At 31.9% G+C, this 19,099-nt stretch overlaps 3 protein-coding genes across 3 annotated transcripts in view; all 3 read right to left on the bottom strand.

Annotated features, from left to right (window-relative positions):
* The window catches only part of LOC133195947 (potential E3 ubiquitin-protein ligase ariadne-2-like), a 191,660-nt gene that overhangs the window by 37,454 nt on the left and 135,107 nt on the right, over positions 1-19,099 (bottom strand). The window lies entirely within an intron of this gene.
* Positions 1,993-2,602, bottom strand: LOC133194831 (toll-like receptor 1). The gene has a single exon (XM_061330737.1). The coding sequence runs from the start codon at positions 2,585-2,587 to the stop codon at positions 2,120-2,122; it is 468 nt and encodes a 155-aa protein (XP_061186721.1). The 5' UTR covers positions 2,588-2,602; the 3' UTR covers positions 1,993-2,119.
* Positions 12,170-17,219, bottom strand: LOC133195330 (toll-like receptor 2). Its single transcript, XM_061331177.1, has 3 exons — positions 17,093-17,219; positions 13,598-14,631; positions 12,170-13,462 (listed from the first exon to the last, which is right to left on the bottom strand). Exons 1-3 carry the CDS (start codon positions 17,217-17,219, stop codon positions 12,170-12,172), a joined length of 2,454 nt encoding a protein of 817 aa, XP_061187161.1.

Genomic DNA, 19,099 nt, shown 5'->3' with positions numbered 1-19,099 from the left:
GGATGCCAATGTTTCAACCCTTTTAAGGAAGCTTTAAATACTGCTCATTGACCGATTGTATGTTGTTTTACGTCCCATTCGAGAATTTTTCACTCATATAGAGACGTCACCATATACCGGTGAAGGGCTTCAAATATTGACCTTTACTCGGCACTCAGGGTCATTGAGCAGTGAAGGATCTTTATCGTGCCAACGCCTGTCGTGACATGGGGCCTCGGTTCTTAAGGTCTCATCCAAAGGACCCACAACTTTCACTTCAAAGTGCCGAGCGCATGGCGAAGGAACAGTTGCTACCTATTTTTTATCGACTTAGGTCTGTCGTGGCCGAGAGTCGAACTCACGACCTTCCGATCACAGAGCGAGCGCTTTACCGACTGAGCTACCGTGTACTGCTCATTGAAAAAAAATTGTTATTCTACGGGAGTTTTATGCAGTTTTTACTAGTGAGCTGTCCTTTGCTGTAAAATGGAATAAAAGGAAATCTACAGTTAATAACACCATCTGAAATAGATTAAACTATTATTATTCTACTCCAAGGAACAGTAAGTAAAAGAATTACTTGCATGCGTTTTCCGAATGTAAGTAAACAACAGTGGTTTCCATTTGTCTATATACATTTGATCTGGCAGATACTCTTTGTTGACAGTAAACTAGATAGACTCAGTATGTACATATTGTAAACCTTTATATGATATAATTACCTCAAAATCCAAAAAAAAAACATTAGTGTTAAGAGCTTTCTTATGCTTTCAACAAGTATACATAAATGAATGAACAAAATTAAATAATATTAAAATCAATATATGGAAGTTATTTCAGAACGTTTTACGAATCAGGATGCTGGAGAAGTTGTAGCCAAAGAAAAATGTTCACATTTATCACAAAACTTAAGTTAATTTGTGAAACAGAGTAAAGATGCACATAAGTGAGAGTACAAATAATTTTAGAACAAAGCTCACAGTAATTCAAAATCCCACACACCACAGAATCTACACGTTCGATATTAGTCAATATTATATGTAATGATAATTTATCCTCAAATGTTTCTGAATTATTTTATGTAGAACAGCATGATATGTACCTAGATATATCAGAAGCTAAAATAAGCTAATGAAAGGTATATTCTGAGACTCAATACTTACACCATGTGGGTTTAATAAGATCTGACGTGTCAAAGTAAGATTTAAGGAACGAAGTTATTTGGAGGAATAAGGGTATAAGACTGTAATATTTTCGCAACGGATGACAAAAGAAAGATAACTATTGCCGTCGGCATTTTGTTAACTGTATTACTGCTACCATTTCAATTATTTCAAGTACTACATGTAACAGACTGAAGTCACCATTCTCATTTTCAAAAAAGACGTGAATATAACGCATTAATAAATCCCTGATGATTGAGCGTCGATTCGATGATCGAATATGCAAAAAAATATGACCAGTTCGTCGTGATAATTCAAAAACATTGATATATAATGCTGTAGATATGCTTATAAATAAAATGCAAGAGAACTACATGTTCTGACGGACTCAGACAGCTGATTCCATAAAATTACATATACATCAATAATTAACCCTTTTAAGCAACAAACATATTTAACTGTATTTACAAATTACCAAGTTAAATCAGTACATACATTTACAATTGCAGACCATATTTACGGATAATGATGTCGACTCTGATGTTGATCGAGGAAAATGATGCTCATACATGCATATAAGACAAAAATACAATTCAGTATAAAAGAGAAAATTTTCTCAAAAGTATGAATGAATGTATAATGATAAAGTTTGGACCAATGAGATGAGATCTTGAATTTGATAAAAAGTTTCTGGGTTGCTAGTACGGTTATATTTGGTTTGGTCTTTTACATTATTATCAACACCTTAAAAGAAGAAAAAATGATCACAGAAGCTTAATGGACTTGCCTGTCTCACATGACAGGATATTAGTAGAGCTGTTTGATCCTCACCAGTCGATGAACCCTTCATTCTAAGCGAGGATGTCGAATTATCATGACGCCTTACACATCTTGTATACAGTGCATTTTACGTTATATAAATATGCAATAAATCTTAAAATGAGCGAGATTGAACAAGAAGTGTATATAAGAATTCATTATCTTTTCTTCCCTTCTGAGTGTAAAGCGGTAGATAATTCTTCCCAAAATGAATTCATGTTTTCACCATTTTCTGGCCACCGAATGCTTATGATAGACCACCATATGTATCTTAAATCCTTTGGCATCCTCTCTACAGGAATATCATCTTTAATGATCACTATTATGGATTTTTGTCTGTGATTGTGAAAGGCATGAGTCACTACCATCTGAACGGCGTAGGATTCCCATCCACTCACCAGGAAGTTTTCAGATGCGACAATAATTACTTTCCGGCTGTCATCAATACACTGCAGGAGTTGTTCAGCCTTTGATATACCGGGAAGAAAATCCTTATCCGGTAAGCTTACCTGGAAGCCTAAACGAATCAACTCGAGATACAGAGTTGTACAGACTAGTTGATAGTCCTCTTCTGCATATGACACAAATGCATCAAATTGGAATTGTTTTGTATCTACCACATGCATGACACCTTTCCATCGACTACGCAGGCGCAGAATGACATAATCAACATGGACGCGATATTTTTGTACACATGCTGCTATAAAAATTGTGGTTAGTAAAGATACCAAGAAAATAAGAGAACATGTCAGCCATAAATTTGCTTGACATTTCTTTTCAAATTCGATGAATTGTTTTTCTTGAAAAAATTCTGCTAATGATACTCTTTGGCTAATGCACAGAATTTTATTCAAATCTGAAAACTTGTGTTGATTCTTTCTCATCCATTTGAGAGAAAATATATGCACACATTCACAGCTTATTGGGTTTCCTTCGAGAAAACATTTTATATCCTTATGTAATGCTGATAATTTAGCGATGTCAGATTTTGCAAAAAATGATATTTTATTGAAACGCATGTAAAGATTTTGAAGCTTTTGTAAATGTGATACAGGAAATGTTGATAATTCGTTATTATCGAGATTCAATGTAGAAAGAGAAAGCATTTGATCTTCAAACATAGTGTGAGGCAAATAAGTTAGAGAATTCTGACTTAAATCCGCAAATTTTAGTTTTTTAAGCCCCATGAAAATTTTTTTCACTTTTATAGTAAAATTAAGTTTGGTATTTCTTGCCGAAAATGTTTCCAGTTTTGTGGCGAATTGTAAAATTCGATAGTTCATTTGACTGCAGTCATTTTCAGATATGTCAAGGATTTCTAAAGAAGGCATCTTTAATTGAGTAACATACTTGCATGGGAAGTTTGTGTGTACGACATACAATTCTTTTAAAGATTCACCAGAAATGGCTAGGTTAACAGGAAATGACGGATCAAAAATATGGATATAATTCATAGAAAATTGAAATACCTCTAAATGCTTTGAAAAATGAAAAGTAACAGTTGGCCTCTTCTTTAAATCACGATGATTCGAATCACTGTGGTTAAAAATTTGATCAGCTTTAACATGATTATCATTTAATGTGGTATTTAGTACCCGTAGTCTCGGATATCGTGTAAGAAGATCAACCATAATAACAGGCTTAATAAATTCAATTCTGTTTTCAGATATGTCAAAGTACTCCATGCATTGAGCCATTCGTGTGCTAAGGGGGTTGTCTGAAACTCCAGCTACCCGGTTTTCACTAAGAATGACTTTCTTGGTGCATGTATTGAACAAATATTTACAATTTTCCTTGTTAAGAAAAACTGCTTTTTCTATAAGTTTTGGTATATTTCCATATGCATTGATGTATTCCATTGTCCTGTTCTGAAGACATCTTAGGGAAAGTAAAGCAACGTTCAAATCACACAGTCCACCGAAGTCAATATACACACCCTTCAAAAAAGGAAATGAGCAAAAGATCTCTTCGCTTACATCACAGTGCACGAGGTGCTTGAATTTTAACTCCAGGTAATATATAGGAGAATTTGACAAACCTGAAAAAGTGGTCTTTGTTAGATGAAATTTTGAATTTTCTGTAACCAAGTTCACACTTTCCAGTTGTCTAAGCTTTTGAAATTGGTCACTAAAATGAAACCCTTCGAAAACACCAATTGTCAAATTTTGCAATGTCAGTACTCTGGAGATCTCAATATCTGGATATCCTAGATGTATAAATGCATTGTGATGCATACGCAAAATTTTCAGCTTAGTTAAATTAGCAAATGATTGATTTTCTAGAGAAGAATTTTTCAATCTGCAGTTAGATAGATCAAGAACACACAAGTTCTCCATTAATCCAAAAGCATATTTTTTGATGATTTTTAATTTGTTGTCCTGTAGATAGAGAGCTGTTATGTGTGGCAACAATTTCATATTGACGCCAGAAAATGTTTCAGATGATATCATTGTAAAATTGTTCCTTGAAAGATCCAAAGCCAAGGTGTTACCTTTAAACCTTTCTGGAATGTTCCGAGGAAGTATTTTCAGGTTAAGCTCACTGCAATCCCATAACCATCCACGATTTCCACATTCATCCATGTAAGGCTTGAATGTACACCGCTTAATACTTGTTTGCTCTGTAATCTCTAAACCTAAATGTAAAGAAGGATCTTGATAACTTTAAATGTCCTTTTTTCCACAGGATCATAATTCCATAGAATCACAACTTCTGTTCAGCCCAGGAGTAGAAATTGACGTGAAGTTTTATTTTTGTAATGTCATTATGCTCCTACATGTCATTAATATATTTCAAGTATACTGTGACAAATTTCGGCGGAGAAAATGTAACTGTGTACATAGCGTCAATAAATCCCACAGAAAAAAAATGTTCTACAGTTTTTGTCGAACATATAAGTCATAAAATTATAACACTTAAATGAAATATATTGTTGTTGTTTAATACTTCATTTTAATTAAAGAAAAGAATCAACTTTTGCCATAATAAGATTTTCTAAACTACAATTCGTATTAAATACGTATTGAATATGACAAAAAAAGGAGTAAAACTTACTCAAAAATTGATGAATTACAAAAAGACTGTTGACGATCGTAAGACGAGCCATGACGACTATCACATTATAGCATCTGTTCCTTCTCTGGAGTGAAATTCTCTTTGGTTTTTTTATCAAGCCACTAAGAGACATAGAAAAAATAAACATGTTGTAAGCATAAATGTTTTTTTATAAGGTTTTCTGGTTTCTTACACACACACACACACCCTCACCCACCCTCCCACCCACCCACCCACACACACACTCTCTCTCTCTCTCTTGGCAAAACAAAAATCGAGGTACTAATGAAGATAACAATTACCCAATATTTAAAGATTTGCTAGAACAATTTTTTGAGTATGTTTTTCCCTTATGTAAATTAGAAGGTAGGGAGTTGTACTTCTTTATACTCTTTAGTATTGAACGAGTGGGAATAAAAGAGTGTGAATGTAATATGAAGATAACGAACAGTAATCAATCTCAAAAGTCCATTGAAACTACAAATTTTGGAGCAGATCGAAATGAACGCCTAAAAATTCAGAGGTGGGATCAGGTGCCATGGAGGAGTCAGCATCCCCTGTCGACTGGACACACCCGCTGTGTGTTCCTTGTCATTATCGGGCAAACGGGAAAATCCGTAAATAAATGTTTAAATATTAAATGTTTAAATAATGGTCTAACAATAAGTATAAAAAACATCAGTCAACATTCGACTTAATGATAGATTGTTTTTGCTGAGAAAGTCATTGTATCAACCATAGAACTTGAAAAATGATGACTTTAAACGAGATTGTTGATATACTTGTTTCATGAAGTTGTTTTTCAATAGCTTGCCTCAATTTAGAAATTTTTCGTACATTGTCGACGGATTTTTCCGGGATTTCACGATCATGACAAAGAGCACACGGTGGGTTTGACCGGTTGGAAGGGAATGTTCACACCTCCATGGCACCCGATCCCATCTCTGATGTTTTAGAGATCCGTATTTGCTCTGCTCCTGATTTGTATTGTTTAATGGACTTTTGAGCTTGAATACTGTTCGTAATCTCCATATATTTCATTTGAAGAATTTTTCAGGATTCGAGGATAATGTGGTAATTCATGACGTCTAAGGACATGGACAAGCGAGAAATTTACGTAATTTTTTTTACGGATATGCAGTCTCAAAGGTCCAAGAGAAATTTAAGGTTTTTTTTTGTTTTGTTTTTTTTTCAACTAAAATTGCGCAGTTTTAATTTTTCAGAATTTCACAGTGCCAAACAAGGCCCTAATTGAACTTTGTTCTTTTCTTATGAACAATTATTATATTATAATTTGTATGTCTTGTGTCATCACAATATGCTGTGATTGTAAATGAAAAAAAAATATTTTATGACCTAAGTGATGCACACTTTAAAATAAAGATGACCCATGTGAGTGTTATTGCCAATGATCATTCCAGATAAAAAAGGAAGTCAATCAGCTGAAGTATTACTGACCTTTGTATTCAATATATAGCAGTATATACATGAACAATTAAAAAAAATAATTCTTACCTACAACATGGCAGATTGTCATTGAAATTTGAAAGTTCTAAGACTACTCTTCCCAACAACACACTTACTAAACATTTAGAATTTTTCTCGACACCATCTATTTTCTTTAATTTTTTTCAATAAGTAAAATCAATCTGTTTTGATGGATAGTTTTAAATTGTTGGGCGAGTCGAAATATTCATAGGGAAACATTGTAAGCCTCAACAGGACATTTGAAAAATAAATCTTTCACTAGATAAACTTGAATATTGTTTGGATTACACCCTTTTTGTAACTTATTTCCCTTTTAAGGGTAAAAACGGAACAATAATCAGACCCTTCTGTTATGATGGCATTATACGACTTTTCAGTGACCACTCAGTGGCCAATCAGTTACTGAATTGCAGAGACCTTTCAATTATTTTAGTCACAATTCTCCAGCATTTCAATGACCATTCAGTGGACACATTTTAGTTATCAATTACTACTTTTTCCGTGCTCTTCCTGCACGTTTTTACTTTCCTTTTGGTGACTAAAATCTTTCATTGGTTATCTAAGAACCTTTTCATTTCCATGGTATGATATTTACATCAAACTAAGCGTTTAATTTTTTTAAATTAAGCATTAAACATATCAAATTTGATTTCGAAGACCTCAACATTAATTTTTCTGGAAAAAATTTTCATTCCAGTAATTTGCATGACTCAGGCATAACTTTTATATCTTCTATAAAATATTTTGAAACTCAGAATATAAAAATAAATTAGTAGTCTTGACAAGAAGACATAGTCAGCGCATGCATTCACGTGCACGAGTATGCAATTAGAGAAATGACCTATATAATTGATGTAAGAGTATAGAAATTTTAATATTTTGATGAAATGCTTTTGATATCCAGAATATTACACAATTATTGTTGTATTTTTTGTCAATACGACGATTTAGCTATCTAAGGAGAACAATATTCACTGAGCCTGAAGGGCATATTAAAAATAGATTTAGAAACATATACACTGTACATAATTATTGTAGTAAGATTAAGAAATATTTTCGTCTGAAAAGTACTGTATTTTGTGGGAACAATTAGGACTACTATATGTATGTATTTATTACTACGGGAAAATAAATAACTTTAACCTTACTAGGTTGGTATAAATCAAACAGTCAAACAGCTTAATATTGCTTCCTTGTAAAAACGGGAAAAAAAAATATCAAAGTTTATTTTGATTTGATCGTTTTCTATTTACTTGACAAACATTGTGTGAGAAATGCCAGCATGCTCTCAACAATGAAAAAATTTTAAACAATGGCGTTAATAACGCCTCCTTTTCCAGCAATATACCTAAGCAACAAGTAAAATATTTAGAGAACATTTCTTAGTGTATTTGATATTTCTTTTCATTTTTGCATTTATAATACACTACAGTCAATACGGTAATATGCATTTAATGCGCACCTCTCTGCTGTCAATTTCATAGAAGTAGGTCGAGGTATTTCTGAAAAAATCCACACCAATGTTATTCAGCCATCCACGTTACTATAGCCGCTTCGAAAATTATATATATATATTTAAGAAATAATGTATCATTTTTAAACATCTATCGGGATATAAATACGGGTTGGTCACGAGATCAAATTCCATAAAGCCCGAAGGGCTTTATGGTAAATTTGATCTCGTACCAACCCGTATTTATATCCGATAGATGTTTAAAAATGATACATTATTACTTATATTTACATTTATGACTTATTCATATTTTATATTTTCCTGATTATAATCCTTAACGCGTGAAATGTTTTATTTTTCAAACTCAACGGCACGTATTTGATCCATTGTTTGCGCGTCGACCCTTTATGACGTCACTGAGAAATTACGTCGAACGTTTATGACGCGAGGAACCCGTGTTTATACGGATATAGATACGCGTTGCTTTTAATAGTGTTATATAAAAGAAAACATTTGCAAATGTAAATATATATATATATATATATATATATATATATATATATATATATATATATATATATATATATATATATATATATATATATATATATATATATATATATATATATATATATATATATATATATATATATATATATATAAGCTTATTGCTGTTAACTCCGATGATTCTGATGCTGTTCTGATGCTGTAAGATGTTACATACTTGTATGCACTTTGAATTGCGGGATCTCTTAGAAATTTCACAACACTCGCACTTTTTTTTACAATGTACAGTGAATGATTTTATCTGTTGATTTGGCGTCATTAATTTACTCAGTTTAAGGTCGTGACTCAGAACAACTCATCTTTTAATTTAACTAAAATTTAGATATTGAAAAGAAACGTACCATTCCTCAAAGATAACAATCAGATTTTGATGAGAAGTGGAATAGGACCAAAATTATATTTTTATAATATATATCTATATCTTTTTATGCAAAAATGGGATAACTTGGGGGAGGGGCAATATACTCTTTGTAATTATGGCGTAATGACCAACAATCAAAGAGGTTGAACACCTCATTCAATCATGTTTGGAAGATGAAAGTATGAGCAAGCCCAGAAAACATGCTTTGCAATCCTAGGTATGTTGCAGGTGCACGATTTTATTTACACTTTGTTTATTCTGCTGAATCTGAATAAGTAGGTACGTGTATGTTGAAGGTGCATGGTTTAATTTATAGTTAATTTATTCTATTGAATAGCTATATTGCAGATATATCCATATTTTCTGATATTAATTTAAGTCTTTAAATCTAAGGTTTTATTTTTTAAGTAATTTTGTTTGAGTGAGAAATACAGATTTTAATTTGATCATGGTAAATTGGATTTAATGGTTGATTTACACTGTATTTCCGTGATTTTTAACATATCTACTACACCTGATGGCCATTTGGTTACTAATGTTATGGCATTGAGATGGAGGAGTTCCACCAGGCTGTATGTCCAGGGGATGGAAAAAAAACTTGTACTGTTGAGCGCTGAGAATGTCAAGATTATATCTGCTGGATAATTAGAGTTTTAGAGTCTGTAAAGTCACTTATTTTCGTGAGGTCAAATTTACGTGGTTTGAGGAAAAATACTGGTACAAGGGGATTTGATATCGTGGTTAAAGGGGAATTATCATACAGTGGTATAAGATTTTTACATTTCGTGAGAGATGTCAATTTGTGGGTCTTTTCATATCATGAATACAACGAAAATTTAACCCCATGTAAGAAAATAAGTGATCTCACAGTATATTGCTGTCCAGGCATGTTTAATGGATACAGGATTAACTTGATATCCAAACATATCGCAAAAAATCTGTTTTGTGTAAAAAGAGTTATTAAAATATCCCACACTTGTAACCCAAAGCGATACCTGCACGTAATATCGATGCTTAACGTAATTTCAGCATATAAGCGCAAATTCTCTAAAAAATTTTCACATTTTCCAAAACCATGTAATTTTGCTCTTAAGAGTGGCGATTGTTCATTTTCTTAATTTTCATGTTTTCATTTGGTCAAAATTGGCCAAAAACGGCCGCATTCAATGGATCCGTCTTCAATACAACTGAATGCATGTGTGAAAATCCCGATATCATGATATTTGCTAGTATCTTACTAAGACTCATCTGTGGTGTAAATTTCATAAAATTCGGAGATATGTCGTTTCCAAGATGTTTTAATGCTTATGGAGAATTCATTTTAAATGCTATATTGAAAACATTAACAAGATTTGGTAAATTGGAGAAATACATGTTATTGTTTTGATAATTTCATGGAAAACAAATGCAAAGTTTTAGAAAATAACATTCAGCCTATTAAAAATAAATTTAGGAATTGAATGCATTATCGAAATAGAAACTTTTCGAAATAAAATCATAGTTCTTATATATATATATATATATATACTTCATGTGAACAATTAGGAAACTATTCATTCATCACAGCAGGGAAATTAAAGCCTTAGTGTTGCAAGGCTAGTTTAAAATAAACAGACTAAATTCTTTACATTTCTTCCTTAAAAATAGAACATTATCATTTAACCTTTATTTTTACTAGTATTTGATCATTTCCCGTTTACTTGACAAACACTGCACGATTAGAGCTACAAATTAGTGTTGTCAACGAGTACCCGGTTAACCGGTTAATCGTCGAACGATTCGAGTATCGGTTATTAAAATTACTACTCGGTTACTCAGTTATGAATTTAATAAAGTAACTCAGTAGGAATAATATATTTCTGTTTATAATGTCCCGATTTTATTTACCGTTATTTAACGATAGTCTCGACCTAGCGTTTTACAAATGCGGTCGATTTGTTTTGATTTGTATTTCACAGTTTATCTAATAAATGGCTATGATTACCAAGGGTTATACAGGTTTTGAAGGCTTGATTTAATTATAATTACCTAACATAAACCTTCGGTAGTCCGCAGTACTTGATTAAAGAAGATGCCGCCACATGCACCGAGAGAGTGAAAAAAAATTAAAGAATGGCTGAATTTTAATCCATGAGGTGTAAATTATGTGAAACGGAATTAACATACACGGGTGGAACAACAATCATGCCTATCCACCTCAGACTGAAATATAACTGTGAAACCAGCGATACATAAAGCGCAAAACAGCCAACGATTACGGGGTGTTCGATAACAAATTTATTTAGAAGAAATTGCGTGTTCGTAATTATAAATAAAGTTCATATGCAGTACATTTGTGTTTTGTAAATGATAAGATAAATATAGAAATTGTAACCACATTACATACAGTTTAAATTACAGCTGAGTTTACATACTGCAAACAAGAATGTTTCGATGTCTAAAGAAAAACCATCCGAGTAACCGGTTACTTGATCGGAAAAGTAAGCGAGTAACCGGTTACTAAAAATCGTCCGATTTTGACAACACTACTAAAAATCTCCAAACAGTAAAGATGGCTAAACAATGATAGAAATGGAATAAGTGTTAATAGTGTCTTCTTTTTAAATCAAGGCCTATGCTAATAACATCAAGGATTAAACGTACTGCTAAAGCCAGGGTATTAAATTTATCGACAAAGCAAGGTACTGTTATACGACCAACAACATTTATAATAATAAAATACTTCAGTAATATCTTACACGTGGATATGAATAGCACTACATGCAATCCGACATTCATCAAATAAACCAAGATAAAACTAAAACACACTTAGATGAATTCACTAAATTTACTAATTGATTCAGAAAAAAAAAAAAAAAAAAAACAACAGACGAATCTTGATTGTTGATGATTAATGCTCACTTTTTATGTCAAATAAGTTATTTTTGTATAAAGGGATGAAGTCTTAAGAAAAATGATTTTAAAAATCTTGAATTTAAAACATATGGCACACTGTTTACACTGAGGATTTGGGTAATTCCATTACAGTGGTAAGAAGCGCAAATAATTCCATCGTCAAACGTCATACAGATTTATTCTATCATCATCTAAAGATGAAACTTAAGTTGTCCTTGTGAAGAAGCATAATGCTGTTCTCCTTAGACTTTTTGGTATGAAAAGAGAAGATGGAATGTAGTTTTATTACTTAGTTCAAGAAGAATAGGATTCGAATTAAAGTTCGAGCACACAGCTACCTGCAACAAATATATAAGAATTTATAATAAATTCACAAGAGTATTTTTTCATTTAATCCAAGTTCAAAGATGTAGATAATTCTTCCCAAAATGATATCATATTTCCTCCATTTTCTGGCCATCGAATACTTATGATAGACCACCATATGTATCTCAGGTCCTTTGGGATTCTCTCAATAGGAATACCATCTTTAATGATCACTATTATCGACTTTTGTCTGTGATTATGAAAGGCATGAGTCACTACCATCTGAATGGCGTAGGAATCCCATCCACTCATCAGGAAGTTTTCGGTAACAAGAATTATAACTTTCCGGCTATCATCGATGTACTGCAAGAGTTGCTCAGCTTTTGATATACCTGGGATAAAGTCTTTATCTGGTAAGCTAATTTGGAAGCCTAAATGGACCAACTCTCGATACAGAGTTGTACAGGCTAATTGATAGTCCTCTTCTGCGTATGACACAAAAGCATCAAATCGGAAGGTTTTTGCATTAACCACATGAATAACACCTTTCCATCGACCACGCAAACGCAGAATGACATAATCAATATGGACTCGATATTTTCTCAAAAGTGCTGCTGTCAGTATTGAGAGGAGCAGAAGTACTAACAAAAAGGAAGAACATGATAGCCATATGTTTACTTGACATTTCTTTTCAAACTCAATAAATGCTTTTTCCTGAAACAATTCTGCCATTGAAACTAATCTGTCAATACATTGGGTGCTTTTCAAATCTCCAAATATGTGTTGATTTCCTCTCATCCATTTCAGAGAAGAAATATGCGCACACTCACAGCTTATTGGGTTTCCTTCGATGAGAATTTTTAGATCCTTATGGAATGTTGATAAGTTTTCGATATCTGATTTTGCTAAAACGGATATTTTATTAAAACGTATTTGCAAGTGCAACAGCTTTTGTAAATGTGATACAGGGATGTTTGACAATTCATTTTTATCAAGATTCAAAGTTGAAAGAGAAAGCTTTTGATCTTGAAACACAGTATTCGGTAAGTGAGATATAGAATTATGGCTTAAATCCGCATCTTTCAGTCTTTTAAGCCCAATGAAAAGTTTTTCTATTTTGAATGTATTGGAAAAATTAAGTTCTGCATTACTTGCAGATATTTTTTCCAGTTTTGTAGCGAACTGTAAGACTCCGAGCTTCATTTCACCACACCCGTTATTGGAAATATCAAGAATTTCTAAAGAAGATGTGTGTATCGGAGCTATATGTTTGCAAGGGAGATTTGTGTTTGATACGTTTATTTCTTTTAAACGTTCACCAGTTACAGTTATGTCAATGGAAAATGATGGAGGAATATGGAAAAAATTATTTGATAGCTGTAATACTTTTAATTTTTTTGAAAGATGTATAGTAACAAGTAATTTCTTTTTGATCCCAATACGATATGAATGACTGTGATTAAATATTTCATCAAGAAAATGAGGATTCGCAATTGAGCTAAGGATAAGTACCTGAAGATTTGGATATCGGTTAAGAAAATCAAACGAAATGACAGGTTTGATATAACCAATTCTATTATGAGATATGTCAAAATACTCTATGCATTGACCCATTCGTGTCTTTAGGGGGTTTTCTGAAATTCCCGCTATCCGGTTACTACTAAGCTTTACTTTCTTGACGCATATAGAGAACAAATATTTACAATTTCTCTTATTTAGAAAAACTTCCCTCACTGGGTAAATTGGTATATTTCCAATGGCAACAATGTAATCCATTGTCCGATTTTGAAGACACTTTAAGGACAGTAAGACAACGTTCAAATCACACATTCCCCCGAATTGGATATGCACACCCTTCAAAACAGGAAATGAGCAAAAGATTTCTTCACTCACATCACAAAATCCCTTGGGCTGGAATTGTAAACTAAGGTAATGTATAGGAGACCTGGACAAACCAGCAAAAGTGGTATTTGTTAAGCGAAATTTTGAATTTTCTGTAACCAAATTCAAACTTGTCAATTGTGTAAGCTTTTCAAACGGGTCACAAAAATGAAACCCTTCGAAAACCCCTATTGTCAAACTTTCCAATGACAGTATTCTGGAAATCGCAATATCTGGATATCCCAGATGTTTAAATTCATTGTGATGCATACGCAAAATCTTTAGCTTAGTTAGATTAGCAAAAGATTGATATGCCAGAGAAGAATTTCCCAATTTGCAGTTAGAAAGATCAAGAACACACAAATTCCCTAGATATTCAAAAGCAGATTTTTTGACAATTCTAAGATTGTTGAATTGGAGATAGAGAGCTGTTACGTTTTTTAAGAAATTCTCATCGATCCCAGAAAATGTTTCAGAGGATATACTGGTAAAACTATTCCTGGAAAGGTCCATAGCAAAGTTCTTATCTCTGAATATTTCTGGGATGTTTTGAGGAACTGCCTCTAAGTTCAGTTTACTACAATCCCATAACCATTCACGGTACTTGCATTCATCTGTGTAAGGCTTGAAGGTACATGTCATAGACTTGGTTTGTTCTGCAATCTCTAAATTAAAAATAAGAATTAAATATTTGTACATCAGTCAAACATACTTAACATAAAACCTTTGGATAAAATGAAAATTGAAATACAAGTTCATCGTTTTTTTTATCTGAATTTAGATTAATAATTCATAAAGTATTATGATGAGAACCCTCTGATAAGAGAGATAACTTTGCAGGTTATAAATACGAATACTACTAATAGATTTCTTTATCAGAGTTTCATTATCGAGACCTTTGAGTAGTCAATTCGATCATATCTAACGTATAATGGAAGCATTATACCTTCTATTTTCTTTGCCTATACTTTTCAAATTGTGTTTATTATATCAAAAAAAAAGAAAAAAAAAAAAAAAAAAAAAAAAAAAAAAAAAAAAGGCTTAATCCAGTTTTAAAAGTCTTATAAATCAAATAAATTCTATCTTTTCAAGGACCATTTTAAAATCGATTTAATGTTTTAATTACATAGTATAGAATTTTATTAGTATTTCATTTTTTCCCAATGAAAAAATATTTATAAGAAAGATAACCCTTCCCAACAGATGTATTTTTTTTCTTACGACCGTATACAACATTGTGATATTCTAACTTAGTTAGCAGCGCTAAGATGATTTAAATAGGTATGATACTAAATGTTATTTTCATATACACCTCATATTTCTTATTTAATGTTGTGGTAATAAGTCATTACTCTTTCTATTCTCTGTGTGAAAATTTCTTCATATCATGATCTGACATAAAAATCATTTCTGAAACAACAAGTAGCACTTCATGCCTCATACTATATTCCATTTGAAGCTGATGTTATACTCTTGATGAAAATCAATGATGAGGGTCATTAGTCCTTAAGCGTCCTGTGTATTACGTGTACAACAACAGCAAAGAAGAAGTAAACTTACTTAAAATAAGAAAAATTACAAATAGATAGCTCATGACTGAGGGATAAATCATCGCAACTACAATCTGCTAAGGCTTATATGTTCCTTCTTGGAGTGAAGTTGTTGGTGGTCTTGAATCAAGAACAAATTGGAGATCTAGAAATAAATAGGTATTTCATTTTGTTTTAATAACAATTTTTAACATTTTCATTACGAAGAAGATATTGATAAACATGTCTTTTACCCAGTACAAAAAGAAAATGGTGATATCTGATTTTTTTCTCTAACGTTTGATTAAAGAAAGTTTTCATTTGATTTTTTATCTTTTCAGAATGAAATGGAATGAAAAAATATATCGATCTAAACCGAAAAAGTTAAATTACAATATTTCTTATATGCCACAAAATATTGTATCAACGTTTAGAAGTGAATAAACATAGGTTGCAACATTTATCATCATATGTAATCTTTGTTGTTCTGCCGTTTAATTATCATCATTAATTTCGTTTGTATTGTTATAAAACGTTTAAAATGCATATAAAATCGGAATTGGGAGAGAAACAGCGTTGAAGATTCCCTAACTTTTACGAGTATATATCTTTTTTTTTTTTTTTTTTTTTTAACTCAAAATGATTCCAAGACGTCAAATTGCGGGACGTATTCGCACTGGACTATTAATATTGTTCTAAAGTTTTTAAATGTATTACAGCAATATAAGAAAACGGGGATTTCTTTTCGTTCGGGGAGCTTCTCACAAAACTACACGATTATAAATCCCTCGTGTTTTAGACACCTACCTAAATTCCCTTTTCATAAAGTCAAATCACTTGGGATAGGGATTGGGTTGTGAAGTTTCTTTTATACGCTAGTCTGAACACTTTGCTTTTTGTGTCATACTGAAAATAAAATAAAATAAAAACAGAAATACTTCATAGTACGATACTTTTGTACATCTGTTGAGTTTCCTTCGTCAAGTTGTAAATGAATAATTTAGATATCTCCACACGAGCAAACTCTTCATAAACTTAATCATAAGTTCATTTTCCAGTGTGGTTTTTCTTCAGCGCGCTCAATAGATAATGAATTAATTTGTAAAAGCAATGCTTATCTTACAAAAAATGTGGTTTTACGTCGAATTCATAAGCCTATATTGCAGGTAGGGTATATTTCACTTGTAATCCTCATTAAAAGCGTATACGAAGGTGAGGTTGGGACTGCCTTGCCTTGCCTCTTACCTTCATATGCAATAGCTTACAATTTAGGAAAGCGAAAGAGTGATATTAGAGTACATTATATTTACATCTCTCTTGAATTACCTCTCATGCACATTTCTCTCTGATCTTGCGTTATCTCCATACATTTCGTTCAAAATGCATATAATTTCAGTTTTAAGCAGCAACTTTCGGCACATCTTCATTAAAGGATACCAGTGACAAACAAATGAGGAAAATTGCTAACAATAGCTGTTAAGGAAACAAAGAGTCAGATTTATTTAACGCAAGAATTATAAACGTATTTATATTTACGCATACAAATTGAAATTGACGTATTCATTAATATTGTATATGTTTTTTTGGTACAATGAACCCACATAGCGCTGATTGGCTTGGACAAGATCTAAAGATACAGGAGATAAAGCCAACAGTGTTCTAGATATGGACATCGTGAGGTTTATTTCCTCTAAATGAAATTCTTCAGTGCCTGTATGTGACATCTTTTAATAGTAAAGAAAAAGTGCAATTTCTTCCAAAAATGATGAATGATATATAAACAATAATATACTGAAATCTATAACAATTTCCAGTTGTTAACATTTTGAAAATATATCTTGGACCAAGAATTATGGTCTCTCGAGTTATCTCAAAAAGAGGTTTTACTTGGTCGTATGCAGGAAACGTTTTCTCGAGAAATTAGGATTCACAATCAAATTAAGATACATGTTTATAAGCATGACAATACATGCATATTATACATTTTCAAGTCAAATTCGCTCGCTTTATGTCTGGATGACGACCAACGATAAATGTTTTTCAAAGAAATATAATACTAATTAAAAAAAAAAACAAAAAGAAATCTATATATGTAAATTTAATGTCAACACATTATACTGTGGTTTACTATTTAGTAAAAATCAAGATATTAGATAATTTACGCGAAATTGATTTATCATACATGTAGATCTATTTCTAAGTAACAATGGCAATAGCTCATTAACGACTTTTTAGATTAACAATATTAAGCAGTAATATTCAAATAAGATTAGATTAACGATTCTTTAGTGATTTCAGCACGAGCATTAAAAAAGTAAACGCCTAAAACGTTTGTTAAATATCTTACCTAAAACATGTCAGATTGTCGCCTGTAATTGATTCTTCTAAGAATAGTCATATCAATTCAAATCTTTCGAAAAAAAAAAGCTGGCATTAAATGTGCAGCTTTTGTGAGAACTTTCACCACTATTTCCTGTTAAAAAAATTCTTCAAAGGGATATTATATGCAATAATTCAATCATAATTTTCCAGTTTAATCAAATTATTAATGTTAATTTACATTTCTTCCTGAAAGTAGGATTACTTTGTTATTTAAATTCAAACTTTAGAAACGTGTAAACCTTTCCTGTTCACTAAAGAGTATATTGCTGTAAAAAACGGCATATTTCTCAATAAATGTATGACAATTTATACAGATGAATAATTCTGTTTATAATTTTCTGTGAAATCTCTTAATCAGTATCTACAAGTGGAAAAAGAAAACTTTATTTACTGAGATTTGGAAAGAATCCTACCTTAAGCAGTCTGATCAAAAACTTTATTTATCTAACATTTTATATGAAATTCCATTTCAAGAAGGAATGATAATAATAAACGTGTAAAAAAGCAAACAGTGCTTAAAGATTTTTGTTTCTTCTTAAAATGTTTTATTGCCTATAGTCAAACTTGCAATTATCATGCTTCCTGTCACATTATGTGTATATGACCAATACCAAACTATCTTCGCATAGCATACAAAGGATTTATATACATAGCTTACACATACATGTACTATGCCGAATTAGTGCATGGCTGTTTTTTTAGAGAAAATTTGTAAGCACCGACGCTAGGCATCGAACTCACGAACAAAAGAACGTAGTCCAACGCGCTACAGATTATGCCACAAACATTGTAAGATTAGAAAATATATCTCCTCCCATATAAACGTTGTTTTCATACATTTCACAGAAAACAAAAATTCATTTTCGAAAGACTGATATCATGGACACAATTTTGGAGATAACGTCTTTAACAAATATATTCGAATTAATTAACCACAATGGCAAAGTTACATGAATTGGTACTTCAGAATCATTTAACTCATTTTGATTTAACGTTTGATTAAAGAATGTTCGAGAAAAATGTCCATTTAAGTTTTTACGTCTGCAAACAAGTTCATGATTGAGAATTTAATTAAATTGACAAAAGTCAGCATAATAATTATTATAGTATTACTCTTTAGATGATATATTTTGATATTATAGTAGTCAGTGTTTGACACATAGTGCTCTCACCTCCGATGCACCATGTGTCAGTTCCATCATCGCTAAAAATAAATATTACT

The sequence above is a fragment of the Saccostrea echinata genome, unplaced genomic scaffold (genome assembly GCF_033153115.1).
Source record: "Saccostrea echinata isolate AGI-Se365-2 ecotype Australia unplaced genomic scaffold, CSIRO_AGI_Sech_v1 ptg000029l, whole genome shotgun sequence".
NCBI lineage: Eukaryota > Metazoa > Mollusca > Bivalvia > Ostreida > Ostreidae > Saccostrea > Saccostrea echinata.
Note: the sequence above shows the minus strand (reverse complement) of the source record. Positions and strands in the feature narration are given on the sequence as shown.

Excerpts from the sequence above, each read along its gene's own strand:
- LOC133194831 (XM_061330737.1), bottom strand. The coding sequence starts at position 2,587 with ATGCATGTGGTAGATACAAAACAATTCCAATTTGATGCATTTGTGTCA.
- LOC133195330 (XM_061331177.1), bottom strand. The coding sequence starts at position 17,219 with ATGTCACATACAGGCACTGAAGAATTTCATTTAGAGGAAATAAACCTC. Across the intron at positions 14,632-17,092 it reads AGCCAATCAGCGCTATGTGG|AGATTGCAGAACAAACCAAG; the intron begins GTTCATTGTACC and ends TTTTTAATTTAG. Across the intron at positions 13,463-13,597 it reads ACCGATATCCAAATCTTCAG|CTATCAAATAATTTTTTCCA; the intron begins GTACTTATCCTT and ends AAAGTATTACAG.